The sequence below is a fragment of the Trichoderma aggressivum genome, assembly GCF_033847375.1.
Source record: "Trichoderma aggressivum f. europaeum strain CBS 100526 chromosome Unknown scaffold_012, whole genome shotgun sequence".
NCBI lineage: Eukaryota > Fungi > Ascomycota > Sordariomycetes > Hypocreales > Hypocreaceae > Trichoderma > Trichoderma aggressivum.
The window spans coordinates 302,393-316,062 of record NW_026946378.1 but is presented as its reverse complement, the minus strand read 5'-3'; the positions used below and the strand labels follow the sequence as shown (position 1 = coordinate 316,062).

The window sequence follows — 13,670 nt, the reverse complement described above, 5'->3', positions numbered from 1 at the left end:
AAGAGAGAGAGAATCGGAGAGAGACGGAGAGAGACGCGGTATCAAGACCGCAGATATAGAACATGGTTTACGGAACATTCTATTATTCAAGTGTTGGGTGTTGCACGGGAAAGGCATCGCGGTACAGATTTGTACTTGGGATCTTATGGGTGGGGATTGGGCTCGCAGAGACTTCAAGAGCTGAGACGATCTGCGAATCGGCGTTTTTTGTGTGATGATGATATTCTTCTTCTTGTTTCATTTGTCGACTTTTTTTTTTGTTAGAAGAGGTGGCGATGTAAAAGCACACGATTGTTGCGCTTTGCATGCTAATTAAGTTACCTTGTGTACCCCATCTCGCTTTTTTTTTTAACTATCATATCATCATTATCACCCTTGGTTTGTTGTGGATTTGGGATGTGGATATTGAACTTTGTTATCCAATATCTGTATAGACGGTAGTGGCTGACACTTACTTTGGAGGCTTTTTTGGCCCATGGTTGAATACGAAACATATTTGTATCGCCAATTTCATCTACAGAGTGATGACTGTGAATTTTGCGTAATTCTTATTCCACGCTAAACATGTGCAAGTAGGTAATAGTATACATTTCATTATCCCAACCAAAACGAAGTCCCAGTCGTTCTCCAGGTAGTCATACAAATGCCCTCTCCATCCATCTTCCGCCACGAATACTTTCCCGCCTTCTTTCTCCTCGCCCAATTTTTTCTTTGTCATTTCACTTCTTGTCGTCAAACTGCCCCCACCGATTCCGGCTCTCCCTGTCGTCCCTATCCCGATCCTTGCTGCCATGCAGATATACCCAACCTCCCGCCACGCAGTTGGCGGCTCCCAGCCCGACGGCCGTCCCGCGCACGACGCCGCGGATGCTCAGCTTTGCGCGGAAAGCCTGGCGCCTGCGGAGGGCGAGCAGGGCGTAGAGGCCGGACCATGCGGCGGTGAGCCCTGCGCTGGCGGTTGGGTAGCCCGAGAGGTTGAGGTAGGACGAGAAGAGGAGGGTTGGGGTGAAGAGGGTGAGGGGGAGGGGCTGGAGGGGGCGGGCGTGGAGGGCGGTGATGAGGGTTGCCAGGAGGGAGGGGGGGAGGGAGGATGCTGGAGATTTTTTAATTTTTTTTGTTAGAGATGAGTTTTTGTTGTTGTTGAGGATGTTGTTATATGTGAGATGAGGGTGATGTTTTTTTTTGGGGGGGTGTAAGATGGAGGATGGGGGGAGGACTTACAGCCCCATTCGGTGAGACGCTCGGTTATGGATTTTTCGACTGCTGTTTTGTCGGATGCCATGATGGGGGTTTTTTGTTGTTGTTGAGATTTATGGTGTTGAGATGTGGTGTTGTTTGTTTTTTGCATGTGAGATTATTGATATCCTTGGGTGAGGTTGGCTGTGACGTGATGTATCTCCGTGTGGATGACTAAGCATTGCTTTCTACGGCGGAGATTCACTTGGTGGATGATTGCAAAGTTGGAATTGTCATATAACAACATGGATCGAATGACCAACTTGATTAATTAAAATTTTCGAAATAATGCCTCAATTGAGAGTTTATTCATTGCACAATGGCTTGAAGATGTACTGAAAGCAAGCTGTTGTAGATGGTTTGATGCCCGTTACAAGTACAAACGCGGGGCGGCCGAATAATTCGCCGACGACCCCCAAAATTTCCATATTCATCGCACGACCAATATCCACCAACATCGAATTCCCATCTCGACAAGGACGATTCCGTTGAATCACCGCAACTCCAGCCCCAATTCACCACCTAAAACAACCCTCCCGAAGCCTCAGTGAATCAGCCTCGAGAAAGAAAAAAAAGAAAAACTTCACCACTCCGAATCAAAGCCTCTCCGCCATCATGGGCGGCAGGCAAATCCGCCCCGCGGGCGTCTACAAGGCCGTCCGCGAAGAGCTCAAGCACCAGCTCATGCCGGGCTACAACGTGCCCACGCCGCCGTGGTTCGCCGTCATGAACTCGGTGCCCCCGTCAGAGGCCCTCGTGCGCACCGTCACGCCGCGCCACCGCGTGCCCAACCCAAAGGCCTCGAAGCCCAAGAAGCTGTTCCGCCCGCAGAGCATTGCGTACCCGGAGGATGCGCTGCGGACGAGCTTCTACAAGGATCACCCGTGGGAGCTGGCCAGGCCGAGGGTTGTGCTGGAGTTGGACGGCAAGGATTACCAGCATTGTGACTGGAGTAAAGGGCTGAGACAGCCGGGTATCCCGCTAACAGGTGAAAGGTAAGAAATGCCCCGCGACATATCTCGATGGAGGGGGAGGAAGAATATTCACTAATGAAATTTTTGCTGCCTTCAGCGTCGTGCAACGCCAGCTGTGGTTAATGGAAAACGAAAAGATGAGCAAGCGCAAGGCATACGACACGGTCCGCCGAGAATTCTACAGGCTGCGCCAGCAAGAGGAGGTCGAGAAGAGGATAGCCATCGAGGAGGCGCGCTACGTCGGCGCGTACTTTGGCAAGACGAGGCTGGACATTGGCATGCAGCTCGAGGACCAGGAGTACGAGAACTGGAAGATTTGGGCCGGCAAGGAGACGGCGAACCGGGAGGCAAGAGCAAGTTCGGACATTGAGACGTTTGGGCTCGAGGAGGAGGAAGTCGTGGCGGAGACGGCGGAGGCGCAGCCTGTGACGGTGACGGCATAGGCGTAGACGGGGCAGGGCTGGCATGGCTTGTATTATATGACTTGTACGAAGACAATCAGGGAGACGGCTGTATAAAAAAAGAAGATAAAATTATGTTATCATGATTTGGCAGGGCTGGGTTCTATGTCATCCAAGCGACGGGAATTAAAGACAATTTCTCCTGCATTCTGCACGCCATACCGAGTTGCCACTTCTTGGTGCTGTGTGACAAAGACGTCTGCTATGCCGGTGTAGAATAAGAGCTTGCCCGTCAGACTAAGAGTCGATATGCGTGCCCAGGACTCAATGTATATGACCTTCATGCAGCTCTCAGGGACGAGATAAGCCATCTTGAGCAGGTGCACTGCCAGCGCAACAAAGAAGCCGGTAGCCGGCCCGTTTGAAAACACGCGGCTGGGATAGCAGGGCTTCATCTTCATCCCAACCAAGCCCTGTGGCGGGATGAGCAGCGCGGGGAATATCTCGACGATGCTGAGCAGCGCGGTAAAGGGGGTCGACCAGAGCGGCTGGTGGACCCGGCGCGCGCGGGTGACGATGAACTTGTCGTAGGTGCCGGGGGACGTGCCCCGAGACTCGCAGAGGGACGTTAGGCTCTCCTCGTAGTCGTGGACGTGGTTTTCCGACATGGAGTCGCCGCTGGAGATGAGGTAGCGGCGGTGGAAGTTGGCGAAGTCGCAGAAGCCGTCGTCCATCATCATGAGCATTTCTTTTGTGTGGCCGCCGGAGCCGAGGACGAAGAGGTTGTAGTCTACGGGAGCTCGGTGAACGAGACTGTTTTGCGAGTTGGGCTGTCTTGGGCTTCTGTTGCGGCTGCGATGGGAGACGAGTTGAATGTGCCTTGTCTAGATGGGTTGGCGCTGGTTAAACTGGTGTTTGTCTGGCTTTGGATATGAGGTGATCTTACAGAGGCGAAGATGAGAAGGGAGATGGTGGAGGCGCCGAGGGTGAGGAGGCTGGTTTTGAGAAGGCGGGGGGAAGAGGCGATGGTGAAGATGGCTGAGACGAGAGCTACGGCGGTGGCGAGGCCGAAGGCGATGAGGGTAGAGCGAGCCATGGTGATTGTTGAAGACCGAGTCTATCTCCCTGAATCTCTGATGGACACGTTCATCTAAGCCCTGTAAGAAACAAGCGGATAGTGAGTTTTGTAGGGGTGGTAGAGGCTTACAGCGAGTGGAAATCACAAAAGAGACATTTTAAGCTTGTAGCAGTACGCGGGATCTCGTGATTTCAAGATGCGGCGCCTGAGCAAAAGGGTTGGTGAGGGTGAGAAGGAGAGCGGTGATGTTGATTGGCGATGGTTCAAGTTGAGGTGAGGTCCAAAGTACAGAGTACAGAGTACAGAATACATTGTACACTTGTGCCCCACTCGTTTGTCCCTCCTTCTTTACAGTGATTCAGACATCAAAACAACATCACCTGAACAACAGCAACAACAAATCACAAATCACGACTCGATAATTGAAACAACACATTGCGATTTAAATTCAGCATGCCTTATTCGGCAGTGTCAACTTTGAGCAAGCCCCGATTTCAAACATTGCCATGAAATATTCCCGGTGAGGCGCAGGCTACACACACAGCCAAAAGCAAAGAAGCGTCTCTCCCCAACATGGCATCAAATCAAGGGCTGCTGTCCTATCCATTCTTCAAGCAGATCAAATCAAATCCTCCCAGATGATCAAAGATTCACTCAGAAGCTCACTTCGACTGCACAAGCTCCCGGTTTAGAACAGGCGTCTCTTGCCGGGCGCCATGCGCATTCTGCGAGCAACCTCGATGGCTCGTCTGGTCGCTTCAGCGCCGGCTTCTTCGAGCATCACGTCGACGCCTTCGCCGGTCATGGCAGAGCACTCGAGGTAGCGGTGGCATCCGATACCACGGGCGTACCACATGGCCTAGAGACAACCCGTTAGCACATTGCTCCATCTTGGAGCTCTGCATGAAGACTTACATCTCCAGGGATCACGCAGCAGCTAGGAAAAGGCACATATGGCTGAGGATCAAAGGGACCTTGAAGTCGGTGGGCCTCATCAAGGCACTGGGCGCGCTGGTCCTTCTTCATGCCGATGAGGTGAAGAAGAACTTCGCTCTGCTGCTGGCTAAGGAAGCCACCCTGCACGGCATTTTGCCACTGTGACAACGCTCTGTCAGCTCGTCTGCTCTGGTGGATAAAGGCAAAGATTGCTGGCGATACGATACTCGACTTACCCACTGCAGAATGGTGAAAAGAGAAGTCTTGTCCTTGATGTCAAAGCAAAGGAAGATGCCGTCCCACTGCACGTACGACAGTCGCTCAACCGTGTTCAAGTCTGGCGCGCCCGAGGTGTCCTACATTTCGACGCGGACCGGCTGAGAGTGGTACATGCGGACGTTGGTGTACGTCTCGTAGCAGGTGCGAGTGATGGCGCTCGACTGCACTGTGATTAGTATCTCGACTTGTCTCATGGGTATACCTTGAGTGGTGGCATCAGCCGTTTCAATCTTACGTCGGGGAAATGGCCATAGCGAGCACGGCTGTCCCATCGTCAGCACGAGTCTTCTCACACCGCAAGAATCTGGAACGAGGCGAGTCAAGTCTCACAAAAGCAAAGACGTTTGTCCAGCACCCTGGGCGCCGACAAACAAAAAGTGAAGAGTCAAGGGCGTATCGAGGACAACCGTGGGAGTGGGCGAAAGCGACGGACTACGGTGCTTTCTCTTGCGACCAAACAGGGCAAAAAAGCCTCGGATGGGGTTCTTCGCCTCAGCCACCACTTCGTCCTCGTCTTCGTCCCGAACTCCCAGGGCCGTCTCGGGGCGTTCCATGATGGACGGCTGGAGCGCGTTGGGGCCGTTGGGGCGGCGAAAGAGCGGGATGGCGGCTCGCATCATGGCGATGCGGGTCGATGGGCGACGAACAGGCTTCTCCGGTTCACGAAAGGTCTGTGACGCGCAATGAGAATGATGGATCTGGTGGTGGTGATGAGGGTACTTACGATGCGAGTTTGGGGTCGAGGCACGAATCCATCGTTGACGAAGGGATCCTCGCGCTCCATGCGGCTGGGGACCGAATGTCTCCAGTTGTCGATGGATTCGGCGAGTTCTCCCGGCATTTCCTGAGGAGCGTCTTGCATGGCTGCCTCTGGCTCCTGATTCTCCATGTTGGCCTCGACAATGAGCAGGTTGATGGAGCGAGGTTGTGTGGTTGAGGTGAGTTGAGTTGAGTTGTTGCGGGAGAAGAGGGCCGCTTTGGCAGGCAGCTGGTCAAAACAATGGGGCCAGATGGGAGAAGAGATTACTCGGGGAGAAAGTAAACAAAGCAGCGTGTTTGACGTGTTGACGCGTTGGCGATGGACGCGACCAGCTGGCAGCAGAGTGAGGGCCAGGTGAATTGCGAAGACGCGTGTGATGGTATGGGGGCTAACCTGCAACTCAAGATACGGCGATGAAGATTCATATTTGAAGATTGTTTACTAACATTTAGAAACTATATATTATATATAGTCGCCTATTTGACAGAAGAGGGATATAGACTGACAGGCGGGCAGATACCTGCATAGGTTTGTCATGTTCTCACTCTTTCTAATGAGGTACTATCATCCAGTGAACATATTAGAGCCACACGATGTTACCATGTACCGCGATGGCTCTAGTGTCCATGCAGACTTGGAGAGATTCTACTCTTCGTCCTCGATTTCAGACGAATCACAATCCCTATTATCATCTCCGTCATCAAACAAGTCGTTACCGAGCCCCCATTCCCAGGATCTGGCAGCTCCAGATCAGGCCGCAAGCCTAACAGCCACCCATTGCACGTCCAGAGCTGCCTTCATCTTCTGGGCATCCTCCTCGTTGGCAAGTTGAATCTCAAAAGTCTTGATGCTTCTATGACTTGGAGGTATGGCCAAAGTGTTTATACGTTTGACCTTGATTTGTTCTTGTTCAAGTTTCTTCTCTCCTAATTCTTATTTTGTCCATGAGTTATGAGGATCCGTTGAGATACAAGACAGGAGTGCTTATGCTGGGAATGAACTACCTTTTACTTTACCTGTTCCTAACATCGACAGAACCAAGAACACATATCTTGCCATTTTCTGTATTGCACATACTATTGCTGGTGTTTCTAATATTGCTACCATTACTATCGTGGCAGATAGGTCAGGCAGGATAATTTGGGGCAATCCTTTCGCCCAATCAGTGAGCTCAGGTCAATTTAACCTAACTGTTGGTCATCAACTGGCTATTCAACTAACCGAGGAAGTCAAGGTTGGGTATCTTATTGGGTACAGGTACTTATAACTATGTTTAATCAACTAGAGTCGACTTGAAACCACCATCCTTATTCTGGTTCGCTGATTGAACCATACCTGGCGGGGATATGCGCCTCTTATTTGCGCCTATCTGTGTGCCTAAATGCTGGGTTGTAGTCTAGCAGCTTATTATCTGCGGTATTGCACAGCCTCTATTACTGCCTTGCATATTGGTGCCCTAGATGTTGGTGCCTAGAATCTTATTGCCCAATTGTGTTGCGGTATTATTGCCTCCACTTCCTGTTGTTATAGTATTCGCTTCCCTTTTAACCGTTCCGCAACCCTTCAAGCAAGCTCCTCTCTTCAATAAAGTAAAAAGAGAAAAAAGACATACCTAACGCAACACCAAAAGTCTACAACATGTGGCTACTAGGCACAAAGACTCAAAAACTTTGCGAATTTGTGGGCGATGAGATACCCCCGTATGCAATATTGTCTCATACATGGGAAGACGAGGAAATTACGTTTCAAGATATCATAAATGGGCATTCTCACCGAGAGTCCAAGAAAGGCTGGGATAAAGTGATGAAATGCTGTCGACAAGCGATCAAAGACGATTTCGAATTCGTGTGGATCGATACATGTTGCATCGACAAGTCAAGCAGTGCGGAGCTCCAAGAGGCAATCAACTCCATGTTTAAATGGTACGAGATGTCGCTCGAATGCTATGTATATATATCCGACGTGAATCACCCCGGTCCGGACGCAGAGCCCCGTGAGATACAAAGGGCGCTGGTACGATACAAACGACCACGATGGTTCACTAGAGGTTGGACACTTCAAGAGCTTCTTGCTCCGCAGTCGGTCCGGTTCTTTGATTCTGCTTGGCTAGAGCTTGGCGACAAGGTTTCTCTCCGAGAACAAATCGCGGCGGCAACTGGCATCTCCCAAGAGGTACTGGTTGACTCGGTCATCGATGCGCGCCGGGCCATGGATTCTATCAGCATCGCGCAGAAGATGTCGTGGGCATCGCGCCGCACTACGACCAGGGAGGAAGACATTGCGTACTGTCTCTTGGGCATCTTTGATGTCAACATGCCGTTGTTATACGGCGAAGGGCCCAAGGCTTTCCAACGCCTCCAGGAGGAGATTATCAAAAAGTCTGACGATCAATCCATCTTGGCATGGGGTTTCGGTCGTGACGACGCAGCCTTATGGAAAGTCTCTACAGCCCTGGCTCAGTCGCCCTTGGATTTTCTCTGCTGTGGAGATATGGTATCAAGAGGTGCGGCAGCCCCTGGAGATGGCTTTTCCATGTCTCAGAGGGGACTCCGACTTGACCTGCCAGTTTATGGAGACTTTGACAATGGAGACGTACTTTATTGTGTTTTGAACTGCACTCTGGCAGCCAAGGGCACAAAGGGTGTCACGACTCGTCTACTTGCTGTACCGCTCGCTCGATGCACATCGCGGTCAGATGGGGCGAAACCCAAGCCGGACGAGTATTATCGGCTGTGTAATCGAATCCCCCATTGGGTAGAAGAAAATGAGATTGCCGCAAGCAAGAGGATGACAATACATGTACCAAGTTTCCACCGGCATGGAGACTTGATTCGGCCTCGGTTGAACTGCCGTCTGCACTTCGATTCTCTGCCTCCCGATTACTTCATCGCAGGCATGTTTCCCCCGGAGAGATCTGTAGATTCCTTATTACACCTTACGCTACACAACCAAACTGGTGCAAGTTTCTTGATAGTGCATATTGCATCAAATCTCCAATTACCTGGCTACTTGGTTGTCGTCAAATGCAGACTCAATTCGAGCCAAGACGATTCTACAGCGCCTGATGCATCGCGCCAAGAGGACTCACTTCCCGACAGCCTAGACTCAAAAGAGCGTCTTCCTCTTCCCTTGAACAGCTCCAAAGTCAGAGAACTAATACTAGAGTCCTTTGCCGTCCAGCTTGATTTAGACAAGTCCGAAATCAACAGTACGACTATATTACGGGAGCTAGGTTTCGACTCACTCACAGCCGTTGCTATCCATTTCGAAATAGAGGAGCGCCTCAATGTTGATTTCCAGGAAGATATTCTTTATCGCTGCAAAACGATTAAAGACGTGGAAAACAAGTTTCGCTTCATCATGCGATCTCACTCTCAAAACTCTTCAATGCTACGAAAAGGCCAGATCGAAACTCCTCTAAAAGAAGCTGACAGCCCTCAGTTTGGTATAATAGAAGTAGCACCAGACGCATCGTTGTTTAAGCTGCTAGAGAGAGCAGAACTGTTGGATACTGTGCAATATACAAGCAATACTAAGTATACTAAGAAGACCGACAATCCGTACGGATCGATTTTCAATACTACAAGTAACGATATTTCCGAAGCGGCTTTACAGCTATCGGAAGATTTATCGTTGAAAGCTATCTTTCGGAACAATGCAGCTGGACATTCTCTCACATTAGAATTTCTGAATGCTTAAGCGCGGCTCTTAGGTCGCGTGGGCATCAGGCTGGAGTGGAGCGTTATTCTAAGGCTGAGGCAGAGAAGATGAAGTAGAAGTTGAGGACAAGATGCGAGAGATACGCAATGTTTCAGTGACGAAACAAGCCTGCTGATAGGTTGATGGTTATACGGAGGAATGGGCGTTGGAAGCCAACGATTACGCGGTACCGCAAGATGGATTTGAGACAACAAACAGCCGTGATGTTACAACCTGGGAAAATATATGGCAAGCCGACAGGTGGCCATGTAGGTATCTGCCTGCTTGGCTCTCTCTCCAAGGCTAGAGGCAAAACGATTCAAATTCCTTGAAATACATGATGTATTTGGCGCTATTTATCTCTGCAAGCTGTATAGTCTCTGATGCTCTTTACCTAGGCTAGTAGTTTCTACTTCTACTTGATGATATCGCCACCTTGTTATACTATTTGATGATGTAGTTACTTTGTTTTTAGCATCCGCAATCACAGATACTCCCAAGTAACTATTAGGTAGGCAGCTCTTTGTTACCTTGTCTCCAGTGGTGTAGAGGAGATGAAGCGCGTCGAATCGGAATCCTGCAGACGCAACCCACTCTGCTAGTCGGATTCACCTCCGTTTGCTATCCAATTTAACAAACCCCATCCGCTCTTCAGTTTTATTTATTATTTCTCTTTCTCATTCTCAGCATCGATCCATCCTTTCACTTTCTTTTTCCCCCACTATCTAAGCATCTTTTATCACTATAATAACTCATTAATCGCCATGGACAACGCTTTCGATATTTCTGACGAAGCAATTTTAGCTGATGCCACGGCCTTTCTTGCCGAAGCGACTGAAAGCCAGAAGAAAAAGTTGTGCCGATTCCTTCGAGAACACCCAAGACGTGTGACACTCGATTCGATTTTCCCTGAGAAGGAACTTTCCCTCAGGCTTGAGCTCATCGGAGAGCTTCGCAGGCGTCTACAACAAGACTTTGGTACATCTGAGGAGCCATTCCACTTTTCCAACATTCAGATAGCAGCTCTCTCCTTGATGTCAGTCGAGACTCTGCAGGATCTTCGTCAAGATGCCTCATTTATGATGACTGATTCGACACTCTATTATCATCTGCCTTTTTGTATGTGATTGCAAACACGTAATGCATATTTATACGTGAGGGTTTCTCACTAATGACGACCTAGTGGTCCACGGGACATTCCCTGCAGCTAGAAACATATTCGCGGCGATGGTGACACAAATTGCCTCTAAGAGCATCTACCGGAATAATCAGGGTCACGAAAAGGTATACGAAATCTCCTTCATCATCCTGTAAAGCTACTACCCTTACTAACCGGAGATGTATTCTTAGTGCTTTCTTAAAGATCTACGAGTGTGCGTATTGACTGGGACTACATACGCAATACCCTGCTATATTGCTCCTGTTGGTCTTACCACAAGCCATATGAATATGGATACCGTCACAGATTCCATCTTCTTGAGCAAGCTTATGGGAGACGTTGGAGTGCAGATTGGCCGCATTATGGCTACAGATTCCCTAGGTGCTTTCAACAAAAGTTGGAACATGCTTTGTTTGCACCCGACTTTGTGTAAATGGTGGTCCGAATGTTTATTTGGTCTGAGGTACCTAGACATGGCCACAAATGACGATGGAAGTACTGCTATTCAAATCCAATTTAATTGGATGCCGAGAAATGAGGTCGAACCCGATCTGAGGGTTGAACCGGCTTACGATGGCGCCATTGATGCTATGCTGCAAATTACAGTTACAGACGAACAAAGGGATTTTTTCTACTACTTGTCATCTGGAGCGTCGTTCGAGGTGACAGTCGACAATAGAGAAGAGGCCCTCAAGATGAAGGCAGCCCTTGAGTTTCAGTGGGTGGCTGTTAGACTTGCAGCCATGTCTGGCTTTGCTAGATTTTGGAAATGGGAACTGGAACTGGATTCATACGAGGACGAGATTGATGAGGATGATGAAGATAACAGAGACCTTGACTTGTACTAGATTGAAGACTCAGAGTAGATTGTCTTAAGATCTACATAACTATTAGAGCTATAGTAGTGCATAATAGCATACTTGTATAGTGTGGCTATATCATCTCCTGCTAGATGAAATATATGTACCTAGTGATAGCACCTCTCAATAGAAGTAATTGATGCTAGAGAACGAAACAATGGAATCAGGTACTACAGGAATATACTAGTTCAACTAATCATCACAACAAGTATTCCCCTCCCTCCTCATCAACCCCTTAAATCTCATTCGCCAAATTCTCCAACCGCGCCCTCCTCAACCTCCCCCCATCAACCCTAACCTCCTCCACCGGATACCACTCCCCCAACTTCCCCCCAGGCCGTCCCACACTCTCCTCCAAATCGTCCCCTTCCTTACCCAGCATCATAATCGCCACAGCAACACCGCTCAACCACGCCCACACCATGCCCTCTCCATTAAACCCAGCAGCTATCCACTCTCCGGCGCCCTTCTCCAGTCCTCCTCCAAGACTCTTCCTCAGTCCCCCGGCTTCAGGCGAGATACTTCCCACAAAGGGAAGCACATCACCCGTGAACCCCATGATTCCGCTCCAAGCACCTTTCAACTGTCCCCCGGCACCCCATTTCGGCTCGAATACCGTGGGCATGCTGCCTCTGAGATGCATCAACGGGAAAGCATCCACCCTCGAATCATCCCACACACCAATCTGATCCAATCCCTCATCTTTACTCCTAAACAAGCCTCCTCCAATCATCAAATCACCCGGAGATCCATCATTACCATCTGGCCGTTGCGTTATATACTCAAATCCCGCTCCGTACATTATTGACCAAGACCGTCCGCCATGACAAACAGGCGCGAATCCGGCTCCTGGCTGCTGCGCCGTCATGTGTCCGAGTACTCCCGTCAGACAACCTCGAAGGGCGGGGACGAGATGACCCGTGTAGGCATTTGTGGCATGGAGAATATGCCGTGCACGGATAGAGCCGCGAGAAGAGTGAACCGTGTATGGGAAGGATGAAGAGTCGTTTGTACTGATGGACGTGACGGGTGTATGTGTACTGATGGTGAGGTTTGGATATCGAGTCATTAAATCGTTCCACGTGCTCGTAACAAGACGATACGGCCAAAGGGCGCCAGCTTGATACGATATCGCACCGACAATATGACGATTCACCCCAAACTAATCCTCAAAATCATCAGCATCAAGCATCAAACATTAGACATCATCACTCACCTTCTCCCTCATCTCCTCCCCCTCCCAAACATAAACCTCAACCTCCGGCATCCACCCCCTCATCTCCTCAACCCCCCTCCTCGCCCTCTCAAACCCCTCCCCCTCAAGAAACACATCCACCGTCTCAACCTCCCTCACCTCCCCCCAGTCCATCCCCTCCCCAACCCCCCTCAGCACCTCCAGATGCCTCATCTGCATCCTCACAACCTTCCTCGCCCTCTCCTCCCCCAAGCTCTTCCTCAGCCGCGAAAACTCCTCGTGCGGCGTGCACTTGATGTGTCCCCCGTTCCTCGCCGTCGCGCCACTACACAGCTGTCTCGCCTCCAGAACCACAATCCTCGGCGCCTTTTCACCACCATCTCCAGATGAAGAGGAAGAGGAAGAGGAAGAGGAAGAGGAAGAGGAAGAGGAAGAGGAAGAGGAAGAGGAAGAGGAAGAGGAAGAGCAAGACAGCTCACACAACGTCTTCACCGCAGCAGCACCCGTAATCCCACTCCCCACGACGACAACATCCGCCTCATCGGGCATCTCGCCCACCACATCCCCAATCCCCGGAAACGGCGCATCCCGCATCCAATACGACTCGGTAGGGCTCTCCACCGGCGTAAACGGCCCCGTTTCGATGCGCCGCAGGAGAGCTTGGTATTTTGCGTTGAGCGAAGAGATGGTGCGGATGACGCTGGTGATGGCGGTGATGCTGCTTTGGATGCTTGAAATGACGCCGCCCATTTTTTATTTTTTCTTTTTGCTGGTCGTGTCTTTATGACTGTGATGATGAATGACTGAGGTGAAGAGGATGAGGAGCTGTCGTAGATGGAACTGCGCCTGATTAGAGACAGACGTGATGCTTCATGGCTGAGTAAAAGAGGAGATGCGTTTCACGTCTTCGGATGATGCAGCGGTGAAATTAGTGAGTGGCACAGCTGCAGCTCATCGGACTTGATCAAGCGCCCCTCATATTTCCAGTTTCACCAAGTTTCTACATCATCACCATCCAAGGACTCCAAAATACAGTAACAAACAATTCAATTCAATTTTTATCTACCATTCTAAGCATCATTCTCATTCCGTT

At 50.1% G+C, this 13,670-nt stretch overlaps 7 protein-coding genes across 7 annotated transcripts; 3 read left to right on the top strand and 4 right to left on the bottom strand.

Moving 5' to 3' along the window:
- Nucleotides 1–719: 719 nt before the first annotated feature.
- On the bottom strand, nt 720–1,282 carry Triagg1_3983 (uncharacterized protein; the record flags this gene model as incomplete). Its single annotated transcript, XM_062898335.1, has 2 exons — nt 720–1,093; nt 1,222–1,282. 2 exons carry the CDS (start codon nt 1,280–1,282, stop codon nt 720–722), a joined length of 435 nt encoding a protein of 144 aa, XP_062757003.1.
- Nucleotides 1,283–1,851: 569 nt separating this feature from the next.
- On the top strand, nt 1,852–2,653 carry Triagg1_3982 (uncharacterized protein; the record flags this gene model as incomplete). The annotated part of the gene is made up of 2 exons (XM_062898334.1): nt 1,852–2,231; nt 2,308–2,653. 2 exons carry the CDS (start codon nt 1,852–1,854, stop codon nt 2,651–2,653), a joined length of 726 nt encoding a protein of 241 aa, XP_062757002.1.
- Nucleotides 2,654–2,751: 98 nt separating this feature from the next.
- Nucleotides 2,752–3,707, bottom strand: Triagg1_3981 (uncharacterized protein; the record flags this gene model as incomplete). The annotated part of the gene is made up of 2 exons (XM_062898333.1): nt 2,752–3,495; nt 3,558–3,707. 2 exons carry the CDS (start codon nt 3,705–3,707, stop codon nt 2,752–2,754), a joined length of 894 nt encoding a protein of 297 aa, XP_062757001.1.
- A 670-nt stretch (nt 3,708–4,377) lies between these two features.
- On the bottom strand, nt 4,378–5,793 carry Triagg1_3980 (uncharacterized protein; the record flags this gene model as incomplete). The annotated part of the gene is made up of 7 exons (XM_062898332.1): nt 4,378–4,548; nt 4,605–4,784; nt 4,862–4,927; nt 5,000–5,065; nt 5,140–5,167; nt 5,235–5,575; nt 5,629–5,793. 7 exons carry the CDS (start codon nt 5,791–5,793, stop codon nt 4,378–4,380), a joined length of 1,017 nt encoding a protein of 338 aa, XP_062757000.1.
- A 1,509-nt stretch (nt 5,794–7,302) lies between these two features.
- On the top strand, nt 7,303–9,363 carry Triagg1_3979 (uncharacterized protein; the record flags this gene model as incomplete). The annotated part of the gene is made up of 1 exon (XM_062898331.1): nt 7,303–9,363. One exon carries the CDS (start codon nt 7,303–7,305, stop codon nt 9,361–9,363), a length of 2,061 nt encoding a protein of 686 aa, XP_062756999.1.
- Nucleotides 9,364–10,127: 764 nt separating this feature from the next.
- Triagg1_3978 (uncharacterized protein) lies at nt 10,128–11,370 on the top strand (the record flags this gene model as incomplete). The annotated part of the gene is made up of 3 exons (XM_062898329.1): nt 10,128–10,482; nt 10,547–10,647; nt 10,714–11,370. 3 exons carry the CDS (start codon nt 10,128–10,130, stop codon nt 11,368–11,370), a joined length of 1,113 nt encoding a protein of 370 aa, XP_062756998.1.
- Nucleotides 11,371–11,617: 247 nt separating this feature from the next.
- Triagg1_3977 (uncharacterized protein) lies at nt 11,618–13,327 on the bottom strand (the record flags this gene model as incomplete). The annotated part of the gene is made up of 2 exons (XM_062898328.1): nt 11,618–12,544; nt 12,599–13,327. The coding sequence occupies 2 exons, from the start codon at nt 13,325–13,327 to the stop codon at nt 11,618–11,620; spliced, it is 1,656 nt and encodes a 551-aa protein (XP_062756997.1).
- Nucleotides 13,328–13,670: the final 343 nt, after the last annotated feature.